Below are 22786 nucleotides of genomic sequence, written 5' to 3' on the forward strand. Positions count from 1 at the left end.
GTGTGCTTTGCTTCTCCTACTAAGAAATTTTCGCCTTCCCTTTCCACCTCACAGGTCCTGATGAAGATCCCTCGCACGGCTGAGGAGTTTGTCTGCTCCACGAAAACATTCAGCTCGGGTGTTAGGTAGGCGTTAATTCCAAACATGGTCTCCTCTCCCTGCCTTGGTGCTCTTTCCCAATTATCTGCTCAGAAGTAGACCCTCCACCAGAGTACGGGAGAGGGTAGGCAGCAGGAGCAAATAGTTTTCCTTTATGGGAGTGGACAGGAGAAAGTCTGGGCATACTCAGATGTGAACCATATTGTTCATAAAACCAAGTATAGATGCCTTATATCACAAAGCCAAGTCAAACTACAAATTCTACTTTAAACACTAAAAAGCAATGTATTCAAATTTACCACATTAATTTAATATAAAAATTAAAATTGTTTTCCTGAGTCTAAGTGCCACGTCACACCTCTTAGCACACAATGTCTTTGATTTTTCATGTCTTTGATATATATAAATGTCTTTGATATATATAAAATTCTGTGCTAGGTGATGATGACTCAAATTTTGTCACCACTACTCTCTATTCAAACTACTTCTTCTGCAAAATAATTATTTCTTCAGCACACAAATGATACTACTTGTTCTTCACTTGACAAGAATGCTTCATTTATATATTAAGTCTACTTCTGTCAACTCTCAGCTTATGATGATTAAAGTGGTACTATTGGAGGCCTAGATAATTATGAACACAAATTATGAAGCAAAAAAATTGAGAGGTAGCCCTTAGTTAGAAGGTGATTCAGGGGATCCCAAGTTTGCAAATACTAATTTTTAGCTTAGCATCAAAACGAAAACATAATTATTTTTCCATTTCTTATAGATTCTTAAGATTCCTCAGAGGTCTTGAGACCCCCACTGGAGAAGCACAGGTCCAAGTATTGCTTGGTGACTACTGGCCCCAATATTCATATAACCCCTCTCTTTCAGTCTTCCCCATAGGGAAAGTAACCAGCTCTTATCCAGTTGTGATATCTAGTTTTAGGAAGAAATGTTCCCCCAAAGTTCTAAAATTTCAGATGGTCTCTTCCTCCTGTCTCTGAACACAGAAACATCTATTGAACATAACAATTGGCAATTCATCATTGAAAATTTTTCTATGTATTGTACTATCTGCTGTTATTATTGAATGAGTTGATGCCTGGCCTCTACTAGATTTGATCTTCACTGCCACCCCCAAAGAACAGTAACCAGAATCTTGTTTTATTTTATGTATTACTTTGAGAGAGAGAGAGAGAGAGAGTGTGTGTGTGTGTGTGTGTGTGTGTGTGTGTGTAGGGAGGGGCAGAAGGAGAGGGAGAGAGAGAATCTCAAGCAGACTCCTCGCTAAGCATGGAGGCTAAAACAGGGCTCGACCCCGTGACCCTAAGATCATGACCTAAGCCAGAATCAAGAGTTGGATGCTTAACCTTCTGAGCCATCCAGGAACCTCCAGAATCTTGTTTTAAAATTTACTTGGATCCTCACACTACTTAGAGACATAATATCCATGCTGACTGGTAAGAACGTTATCATTTTCAAGCTCTTTTCAAGGTACCCACCCAGTCCTCCTCAGGTCTTCATGTGATATTGCTCTATAACTCCTCACAACTCTGCCAATAATCATGAGTCATTTACAGTGTGTCAGTTTGAATCTTCTGAGAAGCAGATGCCAAAACAAGATGAGAGGTGCAAGAGATTTATTGGAGGAAGGGCCTGCAGGAAACCAAACCAGAGAAGGCAGGGAGAGCCTTCAGTCCGGGCTAGAGGTCTGCCAGCTGTGAAAGCAAGAGAACAAGGGACCAGGGGATGGGGCAGGAAGAGCCTCAGAAGGAAACACAGCTCTTAGCAGGTCTCAGCCAGCCAGTGGGGTGTACCCACACCAAATGTGAGTGGGCTGTGGTGTCTGCACTGTGACTGGTAATCGGCTGGGAGCAGCTGAGGGAAGTGTGGCCTCACATCCTGGCAGGGGTGCCTCCTCTAGACAGTGAGGTTTGGGAATAGATCATTCAGCTTTTTCTCACACCACCTGAATTAAGAGAATAAATTCCATGTCTCAACTGTTTTGCTGCCTTGTTCAGGTCCAACTATAATGTGTTCCCCACTGAGGTAACTTTCAACAGCTTGAGAAAACTCAAGGCTCAGTTCAAGTCAGCCACAGGTAAAAGTGGGATGTCTCTGGCACATTCATTTATATTGTGATAAATAGGTAGTCAGGCTACAATATAAATAGTAAGCATTTTTTAGTAAGTGTGTGAGAAAAAAACATTAAAAATGCACATTTTTATGTTCTTATAGGTATCTTAACCATGAAAGCAAACCTAAGCGGATGCTTTATCATCAGCCTTCGAATTGTCACAATTACTGAAGCTAACTCTGTCTGTGGTTTGTTTCAGTTTTTTACCTACAGGAGCCAAGGGGATAAGTAAATGAGCAAGGAAGACCAAAAGAAGTGTTACTGAGTACACGTGGGAGGGATGGGAATTGTGACAACTTCAAGAGAACTCTGTCCACTTAAATAGGACAGCAGCTGGGTAGCTTCTGCCTTTGTGAGAATTTAGTTTTGCCATATCCCATATTGTTTAAAGGTAATGGAGTAATGTAGGTTTTTTATGATTAAATATTGGTTGAAGGAATATACAAAGCACTCTTCGGTCCAAAAAGGGCTGCCAACAGGTTTTCTTTGACTTACCACTAAATTTTTCCCTTTCCCTTGCTGTGATACCTTTCCCAAAGATATTTATATTACAATGGCTTGGAAACCTTTAGAGGGAAAAACTCTGGAAATAAGATTTTCAGACTAAAGAAAAGGGAAGATATTGGACACCGAACCTTCTCCATGGCCCCCCAAATCTCAAATGTATACTGTGCGCCATTTCAACTCTGTCTGAGACTCATCCTGGTTAGAAAACACTTCGATTTTCTACAAGAATCAAATCCATCTTCCACAATAGTTTTATTTTGTAACACATATGAAAACACACAGTTGTGATTTTGGTAAGCACTCCAGTTTTATTTAAGAAGTAAAGCCTTTGGCTTGGAGGATATTTTCCCCAGTTGGTGTATTATAAGAATGACAAGCCTCCAAGGTTGGCCCTAGATCTCACATTTGACTGGTCATGGACTGTCTGGGCTGTCAGTCACCACCCCTAATTTAAAAGGTACTGGTATAAAGGAAAAAGTAATTATCTTCAGGGGCCCGATTCTATTGCTTAACTGCTTGAATGGCTCCCCAAAACTCTGCTGGGAACCACAGGCACAGAAGTGCTAGAGCATCTCATCTTTTATGTTGAAAAGTTAATATAGGGCATCTTATCACCATGGTTACAGAGTTCCGAGGGTAGCCTTGGTCCCATACTAACCAAAAAGATCAGTTAAGTAACCAACAGGGAATCCGCACTGCAGCTGCCCCTGACATGCTGATAACAGTAGAGGAGCTCACAGCAACCTGAGGCATCCCGGAACGGACATGTGCCTTCCAGTAACAGGTTTACACAAGGAAAATCATCTCTTGTGTTTTCCAAAAGGTCTAATAGAGATATCAATGTGGATTTATGTGTACTTTAGCAACTACTTGGAAGACACAAGTATTCATTATAAATAGGTATAGAAGGACAGTTTGCTTTAACACTCATTACATGAATTTAAGATCAACAAAATTAAATTGAATCTGAGAGAAGCAAAATGTATGGTCTTCTTTACAAATATAAATGTAGACACATGGGTCTATTTGGCCAGTTTGTATTGGGTATCTTCTGCGTGGTGGACCTTGCATTGGATGGGGTGGGTCGCACAGACCCCACTGCAAATAGCTCATAAGCTAATCAGAGATCTGTAAAGGGAAAAATTACTAGCCTATGTAAATGTTATCTGCACATTGTCAGGGGACCCAAAAGGCAAGAAGAATTGTTTGGGGAAGTGCAGGGAGGCTTTCAAGTGGAAAGGGCATTTGGGCAGGTTCTAGATGGATGAGCAGGCGGAAGAGAGAGCCCGTGCCAAGGCTCAGCTGTGAAAGGGCGCCACCTTCAGGCAGTGACGGTAAGAACCCCATTGCAGCTGGAACTTCCCGCCCTTGGCTTTGGCAGAAGTTGAGACCAGCAGGCTATTGGAAGCTAGACTAGGCAAAACCTTTCATACTTGATTTAATACTGTAGGCCACAGGGAGACAGTTGGACTTTAGTCAGAAAGCAAAACGATCATATTTGATCTCAAAAGTCTCCATATGGAAAAGACTAGAATAGTTAGAAACCGGTAAGAACTATAAAATGAGCATACTGCATTGATGTGGTAGGCCCGCCTTTTTGCTGTTCAAAGGACTCTTCTTTTATTAAATATATATTCATAAGAAAAATTTCTGATACCATACAGATCAACTTTATAGTAGACTATATCCATATCTCCAAGGATTTTGTGCATAGAAAAACCATCTCGGGGCGCCTGAGTGGCTGAGTGGGTTAAGCCTCTGTCTTCAGCTCAGGTCATGATCTCAGGGTCCTGGGGTGGGCCCCACATCGGGCTCTCTGCTCGGCGGGGAGCCTCGGCGGGGAGCCTGCCTCCCTCTCTGTCTCTCTGCCTACTTGTGATCTCTCTCTGTCAAATAAATAAATAAAATCTTTGGGGGGAAAAAAGCATCTCATGCGATAATTTTGTATCGTGTCTAATAAGAGAATGGGCTTAATAAGTCACTTTTCCCTAACTCACACACTCAAAGATTTATTTGGCTTTCATGCATTTTGCATTTCAGAACCTTGCATAGAGCCCAGAGAGGTTGGGAATTATTTTAAAGACTTCCAAAAGGAAAAAAAATGTATATACACACTATACACACACACACACACACACACACACACACACATATATATATCTCCACGGCACAACACTCCTTTGGAAATAAATTAATGTTGGTATCCGTATCATATTCTTAGGAAAAGAAATGCAAAAAAAGAAAAGTTATTCTACAGAATAAAAAAGGGGGATTTTTTTTTTTGAAAAAAGAAAAACAACGAAAGGGACTCAAGGGAAGTTTGAAACTGTATTGTACCTCATTCCCTGGGTAACAGGAATTATTTACTTTCCTCCCCCACCACCCCTGACAAGTCATGAATTCTAGACACGAAACCTAGACAATATTTAATCAGAGCTACATTCACCACTAATCATCAATAGATACAGCCCCAGTATCTTGCATCAAGCATGGGAGCCTGAGGCAAAAAGAATCCTCAAGAGTTACAGAACTAGTACTTCACTGACAGCCCAGTAATAATTTCCTGCTGGTTCCATGAAAGCAGGTTGTTGAATTTAATTTGTGCAAAAAGACACAATTATGATCATATCTCCAGGAAATGTGCTAATCATCCACATACATTACCTATTGTAGCAATACGACACCTTGTTTTTCCCATTTTATGGATGAGAGAATAGCCTGAGAGAAACTGCTGTTCCTAAAGTCACACAGCTGGCAAGTGGCCCAAATCAGATTGGACCCACGACTTCTTGATTCTAAAGCTTGTGTTCTCGTTCAAGGAAAGCTACCAATATGAGGGGGAATGTCAAGTGCCAGCTGAGTGAGATGAGCAGTGAATTCCATAGTTTTTTGTTTTGTATTTAAAGATTTTATTTGTTTATTTGACAAACAGATCACAGGTAGGCAGAGAGAGAGGAAGGGAAGCAGGCTCCCTGCTGAGCAGAGACACACACACACCCCCTCCCGCCGAGGCAGAGCTCGATCCCAGGAACCTGGGATCACGACCTGAGCCGAAGGCAGAGGCTTTAACCCACTGAGCCACCCAGGCGCCCTAGAATTCCATAGTTTTTAGAGGACAAAGCCCCCTTGTCTGGGCTGACGGGTCAAGGAAGTGTTCCTGGTGAGGGTGGCACTTGACCTGAGTCCTATGTGCTGGACAAGTCAAAAGGTGAGGAACGCCCATTCCAGTTTGAATTAAAGAGCAATCATGAAGAGATATAAACTTATAAATGACATATAATGTAAGTTTCTATATAATTATCCACTCAATAAACATACTATGCATTCATTATGTGTAAGATACTATACTAGAGATTGGGCCATAAACAAGATTGCATGAGGGCAACACCATTTCTTTAACAATTGTAAGCATTCCCGCTTTACAAGCTTACTAGCTGAACCAATAGAACTATAGTGAGTTGTAGAGAAATAAAAATAAGACAAGGCTGTCAATGTAACTTGGAGTGAAAGTTGTGGGCTAATAAACTTGTCATTGTGATGGCTACTTTTATGTCACACCTCAATGTAAAATGATTTTGAAGTGGCTTATGAAGATACCATGGCAAATAGAATGAAACGTAAATATCTAAGGAAATTGGAATGAAGAAAAAAATATATGAAAAATAAGAGGAAGCGGAGTAAGGTCAGTCAAAAAGTCAAATACCTGCTAGAAAGGGCTATAAATTTGGTTTTATATTTCCTCTACTTCTAAATCCCCCTCCTGAAAGGATCAGTTGTGATTCTATAAGACAAAACAAACTATTCAATTAAAAACCAAAATTAAACTTCTGATAGTACAAAGAGGAATAGCTAACATTTATTGGTTATCGTTTGCAACTGTAATTTTGGGCATTCACCATCGTGCAGTAGGTGCTACTGTAGTCTCCCTTTTACAGAGAAGAAACTGTGCCTGGAAAAAGTTGGGTAGATTTCCCAAAAGCACGTGACTGGTAGCTGGTAGTCTCCAATCAAACAAACCCTTTACTTCGCTCAAACCCAGGAATTCAGCCGCTAGGTTATATCTGAAATAAACTTTCCCTGCAAGTCACCAACAAGAGACCAAGCAATGAAGAGCAGCACATCTCATTTCAATAAGCGTGTAAACCACCTGGGAGTCTTAAAATACAGATTCTGATTCCATAGATCTGGGGTGTCTATTGAGATTCTGTGTTTCTGACCAGCTCCCAAGAGATACTCAAGTTGCTGGCCCAGTCCACACTGTGATTCACTCACAAAGCTGTAGTGAACTCTCTTTGTAGTTTCTAGGGGTTCTATCTTACAGCATCCCTCAAAGGAAGTGGATGGCCTAAAACCAAAGTATTTCAATAACAGCACCTCCCCTTTTCTTTTTTAAGAGAGGGAGGCGGGTGGGGGCATATGGGGGAGTGGGGGAGGTGGGGAATGAGGGGAGGGGCAGAGGGAGAAGGAGAGAGAGACCCTGAAGCCGACTGCCTGCTGAGCTTAGAGCCCAGTGCCTGGCACAGCTGGATCTCATGACCCTGAAATCATGACCTGAGCTGACCTCAAGAGTCAGACTGAGCAACTCAGGTGCCCCCCTCTTTTTAAAAGCAAAATTATACAAGGAATGTAGCACTGGAATGGTTTGGCTTAACCAAGGAATGTAGGGAAAAAATGGGTATTCTATTAATAATATACCTTATGTTCACACTCGTCTGTATTTAATTGCAACAAAATTGTAACAAATCCCTTCAACTCGAGACAGGTACTGATGATGATCTCAAGGAGGTGGGTGTTAGGTGCTAATTACACACATGGCTCTGATTTACTTTGAAAAAGTAAAAAAGGCAGAGCAGAGGGAGATTCATAAGGGAAGGGAAGTGGCCTCAGATTTTCAAGGGAAATGGTCTCACATCTTCAAAATCTGTTTAGAAAACAGATTTTTCTAAAATAACTGCCACATGGCAGCATCTAACATGAAGAACTTCTCTTTTCAATTAACAAAGGGAAGGAGCCTCTAAGATGACCGCCTCAGAGCCCATGGTTTTATAACAAAATTGCGTATGTTCAATCACTGTTTTGTTTTCAAGTTCAAACCTGTTGCCAAGGAAACATCAATATCTAAGCACATTCAAGGTAAATCTTTCTTCTTCATGTTTTTGAAGAGAATCAGTTGGCAAGGTAGCAACGAGTTGCAGAGTTTCATTAATCCAGAGCTTAGTTGGATTTAATCCCAATCACCATGTCCTTGATAAAGCCCCTGGAACTTCTTACGCCTCAGTTTCTTTACCCACAAAGTGATTACGATTATGCTGTTGTACTCTCTCACAATTTACTTCTGGGCATGGTCTCTTTGTCTGATGGACACTTTGCCATCTCACTATGCATGACCAAGGATCTACGAAGTCTTCTCTGTATTTACACTGTGAAGGAAAGAGACTAAGAACTCCATTTTCTCCTTCAGTAATGCATAGCCAATATTCAACTTGCCAAAAGGAAATAAAGCAATGTGAGGGCAGAATGAAATTTTACATGCAACACCCAGTGCTCATCACAACTACTGTCCTCCTTAATGCCCATCGCCCATTTAGCCCATCCCCCCCTTGTGCAACCCTCCGTTTATTCTCTGAACTCAAGAGTCTGTTCTATGGTTTGCCTCTCCCCCAGCCGTGTTCATCTGTTATGTAGAATAAAATTTTTAAAAATCCCATCGGTACAACTATGACATAGTTTAGGTTTCTCAGTTTCGTGGTACTTCAGAACTCAGAGCCAAGGAAACCCACAAACTGTGGTGCGTTTAACAAAGTCCTTCTGGCTCGTTGGCTACTGGGTAGAAATGATCACAAATGGGTGGATTCAGTAGCATGCCCCAGAAGTTTATAAAATTTGAAGATTCCTTATAGAAAAAAAAAGTGCAAACTTATGAATCCAAAAATGACTACAAGCGTATAAGGAACTAAGAAAAGAAATCACAACAAATAACAAATTAAAGACTGACAGACACTGTTAACATCAAGAAAAAAATATAATTTTATTAACTTCCTGACATACTTCCATTGGTCTTTTATACTGTTCTTTGAATTTCATGCCCTTTGAGCCACTTTTTGTACGATAATTCTTTTGTAATTTCCGTAGAAAGAATAGACTTCAATATTTCTGTAAGCAGGTTTGTTCAAAATTTACCGGTGGCGTAGAAAACGTTCTTTCAGCTTCACAAATCTTACTGCTAACTTCGTATACATTTGTATGATTGTGGTCAATATCAGGAAGGCTTTTGTCAAGTTTCTTTAACATGTGAATTCTAGGGTTAAGGAGAATTTTCTACCAGTTGCATCTAGATTAGTACATATCAAATCATTTCCTCCACTGCCTCCGACAGGCTCCTGATCTCGAGTACCATACACACATTCAGCCCCTTGACCACACCTCTGGCTTTGCACCTAAGCAAATCACAATGGAAGCTGGAGTTTTTCGGGAAGCTTTTTTTTTTTTTTTTTTTTTTGACAGACAGAGATCACAAGTAAACAGAGAGGTGGGCAGAGAGAGAGGAGGAAGCAGGCTCCCTGCTGAGCAGAGAGCTCAATGCGAGGCTCCATCCCAGGACACTGAGATCATGACCTGAGCCCAAGGCAGAGGCTCCAACCCACTGAGCCACCTAGGCGCCCCTCTGGAAGCTATTCTAACACCAAGACAGCTAGCAGTAACTCAACTACATGTAGAAGTGTGAGTCAAATAGATCCCAGAAGCCCAAACTAAACACATTCCCAGACTCAACTTTCCCACAATCGAAGCCCAGAAATGCTTATGTCTCCCCAGTGCCAGTTGATGGAAGCGCAAATGTGATAGAAAGCAAGTCAAAATGAAAGGAGTAAGTGATCCTTGCCAACCGCGGTTAAAATATCTTATTTTGACTACATTTGTGACTGAATATCTTATTTTGACTCCCTGCTAGGGGGCCCTGAAGCTTAAACACAATTTCCTTCATTATCAGTCCTCTTTGGACAGAAAATGGCTCATCTCTCATTTTCACATGCCAGACAACTTTAATGTGCTCACCTTCAATGTGATCACTTCAGGCAAAGGACTGTGCTGTGTGCTGTTTTAATCATGAGCTTGTGTCATCCTCACAACAACACTGGGGGGGGGGTGGGTAGTGGTTATTGCACAGCTGAGGGAATGCAGGCTCTGAAAGGTTATGCCGTTTGTTCAAGATTGCAAAATGAGTGCCATCATTTCCGAAATGGGCACACATCCAAGTATGCTCTCCTGCTTTCTTGAAAGAAGAGAATGAGCTTTAGGTAGAAGAACAAGAGAAGGATTTACTATGCTTTCTTTATCAAAAACACATGAAAATGGATAGATATCAAAGTCTCACTAAGAATTGAAAGTGCTGCAGCTCCTGGGTGGCTCAGTAGGTTAAGCCTCTGCTTTCAGCTCAGGTCATGATCCAGGGGTCCTGGGATCAAGCCCTGCATTGGACTCTGCTCAGCGGGGAGGCTGCTTCCCTCCCTTCTGCCTGCCTCTCTGCCTACTTGTGATCTCTATCAAGTAAATAAATAAAATCTTAAAAAAAAAAAAAAAGAATTGAAAGTGCTACATCAATACCTTCTATTATTAAGTTGGACCCTAAGCCAAGAGTCCAGAAAGTTCTTTCAGATATTGGCACTGCCTTAGGGTAACTTGGGTAAGCCAACAGTTCAACTCGGTTTTTGTGATACGCCAAATAACACTGTCCAATAAAATTTAAAATACAGCATTTTCACTTTTGAATCAAGAGTCAATGAACCTTACTAAATAACATATATATGGACTGATTTGATATTTCTTACCAGAGCAGTATGTATAGATTGTACCCAACAAGAGTCTGCTTAATAAGGCACAATTATAATAAAGTTATTCTGCTTAAACTACCAGTTATAATTCTCTTTGCTTTCTTAACAAAGCTTATATCCATTATCCCAGGAAATCCTATGGTGACAACTTATCACCAAAACCCTACCTCTGTGAAGACCACTGAAAGCCACCTACTCACTACTTAGTTTTGCACTGTTAGTCTATCCCAAATCCCTCTGAGAAGGTGGCATGCAATACATACCACATTTAAGAACCCCCTTCACACTTTCAAACAGATGTGATCCCCATTATTACTCATCAGAGAAATGCAAATTGAAGCTACAGTAAGATAAATAAGTAAGATAACTCTCTGCAATGACCAGAAGAGCTTATATTTAGAGACATTTGCCAACCTATCCAAATGTTGGCAAAGATATAGAGAAATTGGAACTCTCAAAAAATTGGTGGTGGGAATGTAAAATGGCAAAACCACTTTGCAAAAATATTTGGCAGAACAAACTAAAGCTAAACCTATGTGTACCCTCTAACCCAGCAGTTCCATTCTGGGGTACATATCTGAAAGCAATGAGTGTATATATCTATCGAAAGACATTTACAAAAATGCTCATAGGCATTCTCTTAATAATTGCCAGAAACTGGAAACAACTTAAATGCCTATAAGAAGTAGAAAGCTTATATTGTGGTAGAATCATACACTGGAATATTGGGCAGGAAAGAGAATGAACTAACTTCAACTGCAGGCAACAAAGATAACTCTTAAAACAAGCATGAGTGCATGAATAGAGATAGAACAGACTACATAGTATAATTTTTATAACCAAATTTACACACAAATGTGACAACATTCAAAAGCAGGAAAAACTAATCCAAAGTGATAGATAACAGGACAGTGGCTATTTAGAGGAACTAAGAAGGAATACTGGATATCAAAATACTCTGAGTGTTGCCTATGCAGATGATACATGTGCAAAATTCATTGAGTTGTAGGCCGAAGGTCTGTGTACCATAGGGGCACCTGGGTGGCTCAGATGGTTAAGCATCTGTCTTCGGCTCAGGTCATGATCTCCAGGTCCTGGGATGGAGCTCACGTCCAACCCCACGTGGGGGCCGGGGGTGGGGTGGTGTCGTGACTCTGTGGGGGGTGTGCTTCTCCTTTCCCCCTGTTCACACTCGTGCTCTCTCTCTCTCTCTCTCTCTCTCTCTCTCTATATATATATATATATATATATATCCCTGTCTCAAATGAATAAATAAAATATTTTTTTAAAAATCTCTGTACCAGGGGTGCCTGGGTGGCTCTTGGGTTAAGCCTCTGCCTTTGGCTCAGGTCATGATCCCAGGGTGCTAGGATCGAGTCCTGCATCGTGCTCTCTGCTTGGCAGGGAGCCTGCTTCCTCCTCTCTCTCTCTCTCCCTCTCCTCCTACTTGTGATCTCTCTCTGTCAAATAAATAAATAAAATCTTTAAAAAAAAAATCTCTGTACCATTAATCTATACTTGAATGTAAAATATTTTTTTTTATATATTGACATCAAGGCAGACTTGCCTTGCAAAGGAAAAAGATCAAGGTATCAAAGAGTTCAACAGGAAAGTGGAGGAATATAGAAGAGCGCAGAGCCTCAATCAGTGTTGTTTACAAGGAGCAAAGGGGAAGGACGGAGGGCAGCAAAATCTGGGTTCTCTCAAAGCCAACAAATATTTACAAATTTGTCTTCTCTGTCTCTCTCTCCCCCACCTCCCTTCAATTTCTTTCTTATTTCTTGCTTTTCCCCATCAAATCTTTCCCCAAGTACAGAAAGGAAAGAGAGAAGAGCTTTGGAGTCAGGAGGTCTGATCTTTCACACTCTGGTTTTGCATGAAGGATTTGGCTTCTGCAGGTTCAGTGGATTGGCAGGTCATGCTCTAGTTAACACTCAAGTAGTAAAAAAGTTGAAATTGAAGGGGTTTTATAGTGAGTCCTTACCGCGCCTTTCTAATTGCAGTCATACTTTTTAAATAACTTGAATTATTCTACCACTTTATTTCAGCAGCGAAGAGCTGTCAGAATACATATTAAACCAAAAAATACCTAAAACCAATGCTGGTTGGAGATATTTGTAGATGTTAACTAAAGGAATTTTTTTTTAAATAAAGACATTGAACACCCTGTAGTGAATATTTCTATGGTAGCTTCAAAATGGTGGGCTTTTTTTGTCACTATAAACAAGACTTTGAAATACTACTTTAAAATGCAATACAGCGGGGCGCCTGGGTGGCTCAGTTGTTAACCATCTGCCTCTGGCTCCTGTCATGATCCCAGGGTCCTGGGGTCAAGCCCTCCATCAGGCTCCCTATTCAACGGGAAGCCTGCTTCTCCCTCTCCCACTACCCCTGCTTGCGTTCCCTCTCTCACTGTGTCTTTCTCTGTCAGACAGATCAATAAAATCTTAAAAAAAAAAAAAAATGCAGTAACGTGGTATCATTGTGAAAGTTAAAAAAAAAAGTGCATATTTACATGGTGATTGAAATGATTGCCCTAGTATTATGCAAATGGATATTCATGGTTCAGGATAAAATTTCCCCAGCTTTATCTCAAGCAGTGCAGATTGTGTCCTCTGGGAAAATGTAAGAAAACTGAGAAGTGGTTCTGGGGAGGCCAAAAATACTTAACAATGGTTCAAGTGAAGAATTTAGTGTATGGATTTTGGATTTTCTATATTGAAAGGGCTTTAATTGCTTCGTGAACTACGAAAGAGGAAGTAAAAAACAGCCTTGGACCATTTCATCTACATCCTTCTGAGTTTGAGCAAGTTTGGACAAAAAGTGTTAATAAAACCACCGCCCCCTCCCCCCATGCTTCAGAGTCTAAATACAACGTGAAGACAGAGTTTGGGACAAAGAAGAAAATAGCTTTACTGCTTTGCTTGGCAAAGGAGGTTATGGCAGGTTATGGCCTTCAAAAACTTCAGGCCCTCCCATAGGAAGAGGCTGGGGGAGGGGAGAATTATAAGGAATCCTATCTAGCCCGTTTTGACAGAATTGTGTAAGTGCTACCAGCCCTTCATCTTGTGGACAGGGGTCCCGAAACAAAAGGCTAAGAAAAGAGGAGGGGAGGGTTGGGAAATTGGGAAAGAGAGGAAAGAGATTACTTTAAAATAGAGCTTCATGGGGTGCCTGGGTGGCTCAGTGGGTTAAAGCCTCTGCCTTCAGCTCAGGTCATGATCCCCGGGTTCTGGGATGGAGCCCCGCACCGGGCTCTCTGCTCAACAGGGACCCTGCTTCCTCCTCTCTCTCTGCCTGCTTCTCTGCCTACTTGTGATCTCTGTCTGTCAAATAAATAAAATCTTAAAAATAAATAAATAAATAAATAAATAATAAAATAGAGTTTCACCAAAGCATTAGTGCAGCCATTTTGATTTTTGTTCAGCTTTATGGATTTAAGCGGCTTTCAAAGAAGATTGACCAAGATTCAGTCATCTTGAATGTGTCTATAGCATAAACTTGATACTCAAACTTAAAAGTGAAACAAGTATTTTAAACATACAGCTTAATCATTTTATTGAATTCTCGTTTAACACTTCTGTCATTCTCACATGTTTCTGAATTTATATTCCCAGGAGAGAACTGTGCTATAATCTAAATGCAATAAATAAATGTAACTATATTTAAGGTTAAAATGCCACTTTAGAAGTTTAGGAATATGTAATTCATGTAAAGGAAAGAGAGAGAGAGAAAGAGGGAAAGGGGGGGGAGGAGGGAGAGAGAGGGAGAGAGGAAGGAAGGAAGGAAGGAAAAGAGGAAGAAGGGAGAAAGAAAAGAAAAGAAAAAGAAAAAATACCTTTAGAAAATGTGGCTGCATTATTGGCTAAGGTAAGTTCTCACTATGTACTATAAACCAAGTAGCTACTCTTGGGGAATCTTTGTAATTGTTAGGAAAGAGATTTGGGAGAGTAATGTTAATAGAACTAGTTAAGAATTTCAAAATCCTGGGGCGCCTGGGTGGCTCAGTGGGTTGGAGCCTCTGCCTTCAGCTCGGGTCACGATCTCAGGGTCCTGGGATCAAGCCCCACATCAGGCTCTCTGCGCAGCATGGAGCCTGCTTCCTCTTCTCTCTCTGCCTGCCTCTCTGCCTACTTGTGATCTCTGTCTGTCAAATAAATAAAATCTTAAAAAAAATTTTCAAAATCCTATCCTAGCATTCACTCTATGACTCTGCACATATTACTCGCCCTCTACACCTTTATTCCCACACCTGTAAAATGGGAATGATAATGATGTAGGAAAGATATTAGGGTTCAAAGTCAATGGCCACAAAAGAATTCTTGAGATGTCTTTGGTGCAAAAAGGTGATTTTATTAAAGCACAGGGAAAGGACTCATGGGCAGAAAGAGCTACACTGGGGTCATGAGAAGTGGCCCCTTTTGTACTTTCCAGTCAGGAGGGGGTTAGTGATAGCAGAAGTTTCTAAGGAATTTTGGAAGCAAGGCTTCCAGGAACTTGAGGGGGCTACATATTGTTGGGAAAGGGTCATTTGTTATTGTCTAATAATACCTGAACCATAAGACCCTTCAGCTATATATCGGTGGGTCACATACTTGGGGGATGAGACGTGCCAACACGTATCTTGTGGAATAGAGATAAAGGGAGTTTCCTAAGGAATTTTTATATGTTAAGGTGCCTGGAGGTTGGGCTAAGGTTAGCTTTTGCCGTTAGCAAAGTCTTAACATTGAGGCAGTTGAGTCTCACCCGGAATGTCACTCTGCCTGTTTCAAGAACTTGTCAATGGGCTGTAGATAGTAAGGAAATTAAAATTTTTTTCTGCCTTTGTTTCCCACATCAATAATACCACCCACCTCATAAGGCTTTAGTGAATGCTAAAATACTTAAAAGCAGTTAGGACAAAACCTTACAACATGGTGGGTGCTCAGTAAATGTGAGCTCTTATACTTTATCCTTTTTATCTTTTGTTGGCAATATTCACAGCCTTTTTATTTTTTCGTTATACAGGACATTTTATACAAAGTAATACAAAACTAATATAATAAGATACCATAGAAACCTAATAGAGCAGATCATTGAAATGTAGAGACATGAAAACAGGTTTATTTTAAGCAGAACACCACATGCCATAGATCAGCCTAATGACGAGTTTAGCTCCTTCAGTGATCTGTGGGTGCCAACAAACACATCTAAGAAGCCAAAGCTCTGGTGACAGGTTTCTTCCTTTTTTCCCTCCTACCATTTCATAGAATGCTCGCTGACTTGAAACTAAGCTGAGGTGAGCGGTAATGAAATCCAAATAAAATACTCCTCCATCCGCAAGAGGTCAAACTTGAATCCCAGGAAAGCACAAGCAACACCATGCTTAAAGGATTTCGAACAGCAAGTTGGTGATGCAGCAGCATATAAAAGTATAACTAAAAACCACTTCCACTGAAAGTTCCAGTAAACTTTGGAAGGCCACAGGGAGTGAGGGAGAGGGAAGCGTCCCCATCCAGGAAGAGCACAGAGCACACATATTAGGGTTTGTAAAAAACCCTCATTCTTTGACGAGTTGGCGAGAGCTTGCTTCCAGTCCAAATAACATTCTCCAGAAGTTCCTGGGCTTCTTGGACCCCCTGTCTTGCAGCAACTTTAAGGAGTATCTCTACATCCCTAGAAGAGGCAGTTGTTTAGTCATATGGAGAGAAGAGTAAACCAAAACCACCTGTGCATCCAAAGTTTAGGCTAAGGGCCACATTAACACCTGTTTGGATTCATTCTAAGGTATTGAGGCAAACACGTGCCATTTCATCGGGATTTCCTCGTAAGTGTCTTCATAATAAAACCAAAGCCACCCGAAGAAATAGTCCTAAAGTGTCAGAGTCTGGCTGGATCTTTTTCCCTATTTAGAAGAGTTTTTCTAGCCAAGACTCTTAGGTAATGTCTGAGACCCCCTTCTTGCAAGCAAATTCCATATTTTTGTTTGGAAGTGGTAATTAGAGAGGGGCCCCGTTCAACATGCCTGTCCATCAGTTGTAAAACTACCAACTGTCAGTAATAAGGGAACATACTGACTACACCATTTTGACTTGGCTGCCTCAAAGAGATCATTTCAAAATTTCATTACCAAGTAATGCATGCAACCAATATCCCTGAGTGGTATTTCAATTCCCAAGACTCACTCTATCCATCAGTGCCTCACTGAGACTCCCTCTTTCTGAACCTTGTCTACCCATCAGTCTGAGGTAGATTAAGGGATGGGGCTTGAAAGAAGGGGTTGTACACATTACTTGGTAATGGAATATATGTCAGTTACATTACTGGAAAAAAAAAACACAAGCTGAAAGTTTAATGGTTTATTTTGGGGACTCTATCAAAATGTCTCTGCCTCAAAATAGCTGTATAAAAAATGTCACAGATTATGAACTATTCAAAAACATTAAGAACTTCTCCAGAGAAAATAGCTGTACTTCTCTTGATGACTATAAGTAACCAGAAGAGAATTAGTGCAATAGACACAAAAAGAATTTGTGCCCAAAGAGAACTATTCACTTATATTTTTTATGCTTCATTCTGTTTATACGAAAAAGTCATAAGGCCATAAAGATGATACATACAGGGTACAGGAGACTGTAAGGACCATGAAATAACTGGGTCTTCCATCTCGGGCTAATGGAATGCCTTAAGAATATCATCAGTGGAATCTATGCACATGTATGAATCTTGGATTCCCTTACTTTGTGACTTTTATCATAACTCATAACAATGTAAGTACCTAAAAAGGTGAGAGTAGGAAGTGAACTATATATAAGACACTTTTGTCTGTCAAATGCAGGTAATACATGGGGGCAGGTTTAGAGAGAATGACATCCCAGCTCAAAGGGGAAAGACAGCTAATTTCATTACCCTACTTCCATGGACCCAGTCATGTTTTTCAGTTTTCCTACTGCCAGGTTAAAGGAAGCATGGGGATGGTCCTGCTTGGAGGCTTGTCTAAAAAAGAAAGGGAAAAAAAAGGGACAGGTTATATGGGCCAGAAGGGTGGTGGGGAGTGAGTATGCAATAAAAAACAAGGAAACAGTCCCTCGAAAAAGCATCTCCTCAGTAAAACAAGGGCATTGTCAATACAAATATGTAACCATTACTGGGAACCATATTATCATAGATCTAGACAAATGTTAATAAGTCTCTTTCGTTAAAAAATATCTCTCATTTGAAACAGGTGCAATACTTTTTTTAAAAAAACTAGTGTAAGAATATTTAAGTCACTTATTTGCTCTAAACCCATTCAACAACTTTTCCAAATACCAAAATAATTATACTCTTCCCTCCAAAATACACAGGAAGTCAAAAATATAGGAAAGAACCATCTGGGAATGTTAGGAATTTAGTAAAATGTAAGCTGATCCTTAAGTCCTATTTCCAACTGCTGTAATATAAATGTAATATGCCAGTACTTTCCAATAGAACCTTCTCCAAAGATAGAAATATTCTGTCCAATACACTAGCTGCTAGCTATCTGTGGCTATTCAGTTCTTGAAATGTACATAGTGCAACTGAAGAGGTAAATATTTGTTTGTTTGTTTGTTTGTTTGTTTGTTTATGGGAGGAGGTGCAGAGGAAGAGGGAGAGAGAGAGTCTTAAGTGGGCTCCATGCCCAACAGAGAGCCCAATGCAGGGCTTGATCTCACACCTCTGAGATCATGACCTAAACCAGAATCAAGAGTCTGACACTTGATTGACTGAGCTACATAAGCACCCTAATAACTGATTTTTTAATTTTAATTCATTTAAATTTAAATGGCCATGTGTGGCTAATGGTCATCATACTGGGAAGTATGAATTATATAATCATTACCTTCTTTGCAGTTTTTTTAAGTTAATTATGATTAGGCGGAAAAAGTTGTCAGAAATACAGGGAAGTGTACAAAAGTTTGCTATTTTTAATGCATGAATATTTTGAAAAATTAGTAATAAAATAATATCCAAAGGAAAAATGGGCAGACAATGTAAACAGGCAATTTGTAGGAAAAGAAATTAAAATTACAGCAGATGTTTTTAAAAAAAAGTTCAACTTCACATTTGATAAAAATAGAAAATTTTAAATGAGATATCTTATTTTGTTATTCAAGTTGGCAAAGATTAACAAGTGATTAAAAATAATATTGATAAATCTATGAGCATACACTAGAGTGGACTTAGACAACCTTTCAGAATAGTTTTGCATGGAGCCTGGGGGGCTCATTCAGTTAAGCATCTGCCTTTTGGCTCAGGTCATGATTCTGGAGTCCCAGAAGTAAGCCCTGCTTAGGGATCCCTGCTCAGGGGGAGCCTGCTTCTTTCCTACTCATGTTCACTTGCTCTCTATTGCTTGCTCACTCTCTCTTTCAAATAAATAAATTAAATATTTTTTTAAAAAGAATAGTTTTGCAATATGTACCAAAAAGCTTTAGAAATTATCCTTGTCTGACCTAATAATTCTATTTTTGGTGATTTTGGGGGGGGGTGGGTAATGAAATTAGAGGTTCAAAAAGATATATATGAAAGAAAGGCTCTTTCCAAAAGCAATTTGTGATAGTAAGGAACTAGGAAAAAGGACTAAACATAAAATAGGGAAATCTTCAAGTAAATTAAGGAATATCATTCATATATCAGTTGAAAAAAGTGTAGAAGAATACGGATCAAAACATTTACAGTAGTCTTTACTGTGAAATAGGACATAGGTGAGTTTTGTGTTTTTTTCAGTCTTTTTCTTGTTAGACATAAATTATTTCACAAGTCCTAAACTATAAATTATATTTTACAGAGCAAGAGGAAATCTAATTTTTGTAATGCTTTCCCACCCCATTCGTGACAAGGGAAGCCATCACTGAAAGATGGAAAGGTTTTTCAAATTGGCTTTTAATTGTAGGGTCCCATGAAAGAAAAAACCTGGACTCCCAAATACTCTTCAGGCTAAGTTTAATGCACATACTAGTCACCCAAAACCTTGTTGAAATGAAGTTTCTGCTCTAGTAGGGTTGGGTTAGGGTCTCAGATGTTGCATTTATAACAAGTAGTCAGTCACCAACCACATTTAGCTCCTCTAAGAGAGCCACGTCATTCCCTTCCTGATTCTCAAAGTTCGTTCCTCTGTTGGCAGATGAAATGTATCAGAATATCCATTTTAAACTTTGTTTTGAAATGGGTTTCTTAAATGGCTTCCTCTGCTGGTTTGTGTTTACTCTAACCACTGTAAACTTCTACAGCGGTCGTTTGACCTGGCTACACATTTACAGTCACTCAGGGAAATTTTTCTGCTCACTGAAGTCAATCTGGAGCCAAGCATCAACATGTTTCAGGACTCACCAGGGGACTCTGATATGTCACCAAGTTTGTCAACAACTACTGTAGAGAGAAGAAAGGCAACATCTGAGAAGAATGAGCCCATCAATTCATGGGTAATAGCAAAGCCATGAATGAGTTCACTTCTCTCTCAGATAATCGAACATTTCTCAGGATCATAAAAGGCTGTACATCAGCATCTTCTGATAGTAATATAATGTGACCCATGCATAATTTTGAATTTCCTCGTAGCCACATTAAAGGTTTTAAAAGAAATACATAAAATTAATTTAAATAATATATTTTATTTAACTCTGTCACATTATCATTCAACATATAATCAATATAAAGAATTATTAATGATAAAACTTATATTCCTTTCTTCAAATTAAATCTTGGAAATCCAGTGTGTATTTTCCATCTCTGTTCAGGCTAACCACATTTCACATGCTTTTTGTGGCTAGAGGACGCCATATTGGACATTACATCTCAAAGAGTACTATAACAAATTTCCACTTTAAAATAAATTGAGACTGCGTGAACTCAAGGCCAGTTCTCTGTATTAAGTGACTCTGGCTTTGCCCCTAAGTTGTCCTTATTTTCTATCACAGTGTCCATATAAAATGGAATTTCTAACACCTCAGAGCCTATTTATTTCCATTTCTTAACCTCTAGATTGTACAGTGAAGGGTTCCAGTGTTTGTTTCCAAAGTCATTCTTATTTTCTCAACTGAGCATATAATATGGGTTGTTTTTCTGTGAGGACTTATCAAGCCAGTACTACACACTCAGAATTGAGAAAGCTGTGAAAAATTTAGAACACTGAATACAAACCAGTTGAATAAAATTGAAGCCAAAAAATGGGCTGAACAATAAGTAATATGCACTTCTACTTTGAAATTTCAAATTAATGTGTCTCATGGTTAAGAGTTCAAGATTTTAATAAGCAAGGTAATGCTAACACAGAGCAGTATTAATAAAACTACTGATGTGCTGACACTTGACCTAGAATGTTACACATACTCTGATTTAGCTCTTTTAAAGCTAATCTATTCTTTGCTTGTGTGGTGTAGACTGCTTTTCAGTGCATCAGCCACATCCCCTCCACCACTACTCCTGCCTCTCCACAGGTGAAAAAAGTAGAGAAGATACCAAGACTTTAATATTAAGGGAGTTAATATCTCTATCTTATTTTCATCCTAGGAAAAAAGCACCAAAATCCTAAGATTTTATATTTCAGCACTTCCTGAAATAATTCTGCAGTTCTGCTTTTGGTAGCTAGTATCTTTCTTACCTAAACCAATGCATTGCCATCTCTTCATCCTTCACCACACCAGCTCCTGGGTAAAACAAAAAGATATCATAGAAAAAAGAGGACTCTTTCAACTGCTTGACGTTAAAACAGTCTATAATCCTACAGATACAGAAATCCAACCAGCAAGTTTCACCCTGCACCGCACCCCCTACACCCTGCCACTCCCCGGTAAAATACACACCAGAAAAACAAAGAAGTTACCTTTCAGGTATCTCTGTCCAACAATAAGCTGGGCACTGGGATACCCAAAGCGAGCATAAAGATGTGCCACGTGGAAATGGAAGCTCTGGGAATACAGCCAGATGTACAACAGAAAGATCACGGTTCCCATTGTGACCAGGATCTACAAAAAGAAAAGGAAAGAAGAGTGTGAGGATCTACATCAGATACGGTTCAGATGTGTAAGTAATGAGTCTATCTTGACAAAGGCATGTCAAGATGAGACGCATACGATTTAAAGATGAGGTGTTTCCTTAATAGGTCTCTGTTGGGAAAAATCATTTACTATCACTAGTGTTTTAACTTATTTGTAGTCACTCTGTTAGCCACTTTTCTTGGGTGATGCAAGACAACTAGATTGGGTAGTTAACTAGGATTGAATGCTGACCAGTATGATCTTGGCAGTTTATAGAAGGGGGTAAAATGGAGGTGGAAGAAAAAGAAAAAGAAAATGAATTAATGTGTTTGTTCTTTGGGCAGAAACATGATGGGGGGCTAAGATGAAGAGGGAGGTGTTGCCATGCCCTACCACGGTCTGGAGAAGGCACAGCCCTGGTTTATCTGTCTGATACTGCCAGCTGCTTCTACGGAAACCGAAGACCTTCAGACCACACTTCCAGCTTCCTCCCTAAAATGATGCGGGTGAGTCAGTGGCATTCAGAAGACAAAGGAAGATGAGAATTCACAGTTTATTAGGGCTGCCATTAATAAAGTATGAGAGACTGGGTGGATTATACAATAGAAATTTATTTCATCACAATCTGGAGCGAGATGTTCCAGATCAAGGTGTCAGCAGGGTTGGTTTCTATAGATGACTGTCTTTTTCCTGTATCTTCACATCATCTTCCCTCTGTACAGCTCTGTGTTCAAATTTCCTACTCTTATAAGGACATTAGTCATATTGGATTAGGGCCCATACTGATGACCTTATTTTAACTAAATTACCTCTGTAAAGAACCTGTATCAAGTATGGTCACATTCTGAGGTACTGGGGGTTAGGACTTTAACACATGAGTTTGGAGTGAGGGGGGACAAAATTCAGCTTATACCAGTAGTCTAACACAACAGTATGAGGATACTTCCTAAAAGAACCAGTGGAATGGAGAAACTTTAACATCATCCTTCTCTGGCTTGAACATGCCACTCACTTCTCTTCAAGAAGTCCTCCTAAGTGAGGTTCTTTCCCATCATGAAAAAGCTGGTACCTCAGCAATGGATTGATGCCCAAAACAAGTCTATATTGTCCAATAACCAACCCAGCACGACCATTACTATTTACAGAGCCATAGCAAACACTCTCTCAGATGTCAATTCATGCAGATGTCAGGGACTGACAGGAAACTGGGGAAGCCTTGACGTGCAGCAAGACCACCAACTGTTCCACAA

At 39.9% G+C, this 22786-nt stretch overlaps 1 protein-coding gene across 3 annotated transcripts in view; it reads right to left on the bottom strand.

The window, feature by feature from the left end:
• LOC309863839 (uncharacterized protein) overlaps positions 1-22786 on the bottom strand; it is a 126848-nt gene that overhangs the window by 90202 nt on the left and 13860 nt on the right. For 2 of the 3 annotated variants that reach the window (XM_082729078.1, XM_082729077.1), the window contains exons 2-4: positions 21383-21524; positions 21161-21206; positions 17449-17535 (exon numbers count right to left, since the gene is read on the bottom strand). In XM_082729078.1, coding sequence (XP_082585204.1) covers positions 17449-17535; positions 21161-21206; positions 21383-21524 — 275 coding nt within the window. Of the gene's footprint in view, positions 1-15641; positions 16216-17448; positions 17536-21160; positions 21207-21382; positions 21525-22786 lie in introns of those variants that run through there. The other variant, XM_082729079.1, reaches the window with a different exon arrangement.

Source organism: Mustela nivalis (genome assembly GCF_964662115.1).
Source record: "Mustela nivalis genome assembly, chromosome: 4".
NCBI classification, from domain to species: domain Eukaryota; kingdom Metazoa; phylum Chordata; class Mammalia; order Carnivora; family Mustelidae; genus Mustela; species Mustela nivalis.